This window comes from Cololabis saira, chromosome 8 (genome assembly GCF_033807715.1).
Source record: "Cololabis saira isolate AMF1-May2022 chromosome 8, fColSai1.1, whole genome shotgun sequence".
Lineage (NCBI taxonomy): Eukaryota > Metazoa > Chordata > Actinopteri > Beloniformes > Belonidae > Cololabis > Cololabis saira.
The window spans coordinates 24,873,231-24,878,665 of NC_084594.1; the positions used below are offsets into that span (position 1 = coordinate 24,873,231).

Consider the following 5,435-nt stretch of genomic DNA (forward strand, 5'->3'; position numbering starts at 1 on the left):
GCAGCTGCTGATACCCAAAAAGGTTTTGCTGTATCATGATCTCGGTAATGCCTGTCTTCCGTCAGTAAACAGTAATTTTCCAGTTTACAAAAGGTGCCATAGACACACACAGTCGGGCCTGGAGAATTTTTTTTAAGTTATTAAAAGAGTTATATAGCTTGCAACAGTCATGTCAATAAACCCACATGCCTTTGATTTCTTTATTTCCTTGTACGTACAAGTTGATGCACACCACTGACCCAAGTGTGTAGGACAAAAAAAAGGTAATTTCAAAGTTGAAGAGTCAATTTAAAAAAGAAAACAACGAAAAATTATGTAATCTAAAAAAAATATGTGTTTGCTTTTATAAATGTACCAAAGAATAACAGAAATCATTTGCAACTTAACCACATAAAAAGACAATATTTGACGAGTTCTTGTTCTAATAATCTAAATTGTAATAATTAAAAAAAATAACAAGCTTGTTGAATGTTAAAAAAAAGAAATAGAAAGAAACCAGTGACAATTACATTATATCTATAGCCAGTCCACCCAAAAACATGAGGAAACAGACCAATTACTTCTCTGGGGCAAATAACAATTAATCGAATTCAAGTGGACAGTCACAAACAGTCCTCAGATTTAACGCTCATATTTCAGTCTGCTTCTGTCCCTCCTCCGGAGAACCTTCTATTTCTGTTGCTGTTTCTGTTTGTGTCAGGTCCATCAGCGCTTTCCGACGCTCTGCCTCAGTTACCGTCATAGGGTGCAGGGGAAAAAATCCCGCCAAGCCTGCAGACAGACACACAACATGTTTTAGAACTTGGGAACATGATGCAGCATCATTTTAAGCTGAATCCCTAAAAAAAAAGAAAAAAAAGTTGCATTTTATTTTAACAAGAATGCAGCCGTCTTGCTGAAAGATATCATTCCTGCCCACAACAAAAGCCTAATCCAACAACTCTGAAATATATAATACTATATCTGTCTTTTAATTAGGGCCCCAGCACTGACGACGAGTGCGAAGGCCCTATTGTATCTGTAGGAATTGTTCTCGTTCTCGTTGTTTTTCTTAAGGTAAATAGTAGATTTTTCACTAATAATTACAATACAATTTGTCTTTGGGGATTCATGCATTACTATTCAGTTAAATTAATTTCAGTTCTACTCTGTTCCTTTAACAAGAGGGCATGATCAAAGTGCTTTAGGTTTAATGTAAAGTATATTATTTATCATAGATTTAAAGGAAGAGCTATCATAGAGAAGTAGTTCTATATGAGTATGGCTTAAAAAGGTGGAGGCACTCAAATGTCATCAATTGTCTTCCGTAATTAAACAAAACTCAAATCCAAAACAGTTCTCTGGAAAGATAAATCTGTAAAAATATGCTTATCTGCATAACAACACATGCATACAAAGTGAATACTTACCTAGAAGTTTAGCTACTGGTTTCGTAGTGTGTGCACCTGAACCAATCCAGTGCTTGATCCGGTCGAAGTTGAAGCTGACAAGTTTCTCATTGTAGATGTTGGGGAGCGGGTCATAGGTGCCCAGCTGCTCTATATATTTACCATCTCTTGCTCTTTTGTTGTAGGCTGCCACAACACGATAAAACGGTCTGTTGGCTTGTTTGTGCCCTGCGTGAGCCAGTCGAATGACAACGTAACCCCCGTGGTACTTCTTGAGGAGGAGTGATGCTGTAGAATGAAATTAACACAATTAGCACTGTCAACGACAACACCGGTTCAGGGGCAAGTGAGGTTAAAGACAGTCAGTCTACACAACTTTCCACCTGCTCACACTATATCAGACTGACTTTGGGCAGGGTGGGGAAGGGGGGGAGTCACTCACTACATCCTCTAACAATCACTAAGTCATGCACCGACTCTATTTGGTCCATGTTTCTTCCATAGACATCTGTCTTAAGATGTGACATGGGAAATGACACAAAAATTGGAGTAGTTTATTAGAAAAATGATGTTGGAAAGAAACCAAAAAGACAGCTGTATTATCATCACTTTATTTAATGTTGTTCAGTGTCTTCCCCCTTGCTTTCCTTCGTCATGGCAACCTCACGCCATAGCTCACTCTCTTATTGGCTGTAGATCAGATGTAGAATTGCTGCCAGATTCAGATATTTAGCCTCATGGGCATTTGTCTGATGTTGGCGATGGCTTGGTGACATATTACACATCTATGAGTATGTTGAGGGTTTTAAAGACGAGATGAGAGGTCTCTCCACTCAGGATGAAACTATTCTGTAACGTCTTCCAGAATTTTTGTTGCAAGTCTGTAGTTAATTACCCCAACCAGGATTTATATAGGATCAAATTCATATAATTCTACACATGAATGTGAGAAGAAAGGACATTTAATTATTTATTTCCATGAGCTCTTTTTTTTCTCTATGAACACTAGGTATTAAGAGAGCAATACGATACATTCATAAGGCTGGATATCGAGATCACACTAACTCACTATTCTTACAGTCTAAAGTATTAAAACTTATGGATTTAGTGGCATTTCAATCTGCACAAGTAATGTTTAAAGAAAAAAATCATTCGCTACCGGATAACAATCAGAAATTATTTATTGGGAGTGAAGGGGGTTATAATTTAAGGGGAAACCTAAATTTCAAATCTTTATTTGTGCGTACAACAAAAATACGTTTTTGTGTATCAGTTTGTGGAATCAAACTGTGGAATGATTTGAATTTGGAGTTAAAAGAATGTACAAACATAAAACAATTTAGGAAGAAATATAAAGACATAGTTTATTTGAGGTATAAAAATGAAGACTGTTTAAAGATCTGCAGCTGTGTGTGTTCTGCTATTTCGTCATGTTGTTTTTGTATGTTTGTATAGATATACATATTATATTTATATCATAGTTACTGTATATTATATTTATGATAGAGCTTACATTTGGTATGAAACAGGTTATTTTTGTAAAAATTATATATATTTATTTATAAAAATTAGTGTATAGTATACAGGCATATCATTTATGTTTAGTTGTGGAAAGGGGGTGGGATTAAATAAGTTTATACTTCCTCCCACTCCTTTTCGAACATGTAACTTGAAATATGTTTTTTGATGTGTTTTTTTTTCTTTATGAGGTGGAATTAACCTGTATTTGTTTCTCTTATCTTTTTTTCTTGTTTTTTTTAATAGATGTTCGAAATAAATAAAAACGAACGAACGAATTACACTGCTTTCACCACACGTTGGGTTCTTCTCTTGCATATTAACAAAATGTGGATAAGATGACACCATGTGTGTAAACTGGGAACATGAATTCATCCTGACAGATCAAAGCTGCATCACGAGCTGGACCAAGCAGGGACCCGTTTATACTCACACAAATGTACCATGGCGTCCGCTGGCGTGCCCTGCAACAACAAAAATAACGTAACTTTAGTCAAAATCTCTTAAATGCAGCAGGATTCATGCATTAGGAAAACATAACAACAGTATCGAGCAGCACACGCGGTCTAGAAATGAAGAAAATCTATCAAAATACCTCTGAGTAAGTCCAGAAATGTAATTTACACCGCTGCTTTAATCCCAGTTACGTTAATTTCACAGAGGTTTTTGTTTTTTACTAAATGTTATGAGCAGGAAAGTTAATGTGACATTTGTCAGGGCGCGGCCATATTGAAACAGGAAGCTACGTCAATACGTCGTCCTCGCGTCACCATCACGCATTTCCATGGAAACGGACGGAACTGTAAATTGTTGGACACTAGAGGGCGCAGTTGCACCACGTGCTCCAATGACAGTAATTAGACTTCTACGTGATTTAAGTAGAATCTCGTTTTCTGAAGACGTGTAAAACAACTCATACAGTGTTATGATGAAAGCAGTAGTTGCGATCGTAACAAGAATAAAGGATAAGAAAAGCCAAATATTTTAAAGAGAAATGGACAGATTGTTGAAAGTGTCAATCCTTTATGTTGATAAGAACTGTATTGAAAAAACATCCTCAGATCTAATAGAGTTTGAATTATAATGCGAATTTCTACAAAGAAAAGGGGCACATTTTGAGTATTTAAATTCCTATAATTAAAAAACGACAACACGTATTTGTATTATTATCACACATATTTTATTATTTATCCTTTATTTGACCAGGAAGGGGGGGAAACCTCCTTGCAGGGCAAAGGCAGTAGTTAAGAGCACAAGACTTACAAAACAAATAAAAATAACAACAATATATACATAAGCACCACAAAACACCAACAACTCCATTAAAGACTTCCAACATTAAAATCTATAAGTGTCAATTTAAAAAGAATCTTTAAAGGTTTCCTTTAATTCCAAGTATAAGGACATGCAGACTTAAATGCAGCCCTTTGCTGTGGGATGCAGCCCTTTTCTCTCTCAATTCAGTCTTGGGAGCAAAGACAACAATGTCCACAATTTTTATTCAAAAATGTAAGTTTGTAAGTAGAATGGGAGATCACCAAGGACAGCTTTGTAAATGAATATACACCAGTGTCTAAATCTATGGGAAGACAAAGTACAGAGATGAGAAAAAGCTTTAAGATTAATGATGAACCTCAGAGATCCGTGGTACACTATACCCTGTGAATGTAGTCATCTTGAGGAGGCATCCACATAAATAACGTTTGGTATTGTATGGAAATATTAAACTACTTACTACAGCTTTCCGATACATGAAGTGACAGAGAACCTCTGTGCACCACAGTTACATGTTTCATCAGGTTACATTTAATTTACTCTGAAATAAATAATTCACTGAGCATGGATGTCTCTTTTTCTTCTTTTTCTTTGTAGATAACAATAATGTACTGATGGGTTAATTTAGTATTAAGCCCAAAACATGCTTAAACTACAAAAAAACACATATCATTTAGATTTCTGAAAATGTCCCGTTTTCTCTTTAATTCATTTTGATTTAAATATAACATAAATGCATTGGTCAACGTTGCAAGTTGGTTTGCTATTTTTCTTTACAACAGCAGTACTGCTATAAACTATGGGTGGCCATTGTGTATAACAGGTTTAATGTTTTTGCTCTTTAATACTGTTTTGTCAATGCTGTTATTTGTGAAAGGCCTTGTGGAGGACTTTGGTCTTGTGATGCAAATTGAGGATTTATTCAAATAAGTCATCTAATAAATTTAATGTAAATCAAAAGGAAAGAAATAAAAAAGTTAGGAAAAAAAACCAATAATAATCTGGCAGACGTGTAAACAGATGGTGAAACTGAGCGCGTCTAGCTTTTCATTGTTCATTTTTCCAGTAATATTTAATCAATTACTACCCGGCCCTGAATATCCTGAATATTACCATGTAATGCAATGACAGAGACGTGTAAAGTGGTTTACAATCCAGTGTTTTTACTCTTTTTAGGCTGAATAACTATATATACCTCTACCTTTGATAAAATAAAAGGGGTGGTAAGTAAGTGCATATTTACAAAGTGGATAG

At 35.4% G+C, this 5,435-nt stretch overlaps 1 protein-coding gene across 1 annotated transcript; it reads right to left on the reverse strand.

Annotated features, from left to right (window-relative positions):
• Positions 1-484: 484 nt before the first annotated feature.
• Positions 485-3,637, reverse strand: mrps16 (mitochondrial ribosomal protein S16). The gene is made up of 4 exons (XM_061728556.1): positions 3,502-3,637; positions 3,340-3,370; positions 1,410-1,676; positions 485-771 (listed from the first exon to the last, which is right to left on the reverse strand). The coding sequence occupies exons 2-4, from the start codon at positions 3,350-3,352 to the stop codon at positions 629-631; spliced, it is 423 nt and encodes a 140-aa protein (XP_061584540.1). The 5' UTR covers positions 3,353-3,370; positions 3,502-3,637; the 3' UTR covers positions 485-628.
• Between the last annotated feature and the right edge of the window lie 1,798 nt (positions 3,638-5,435).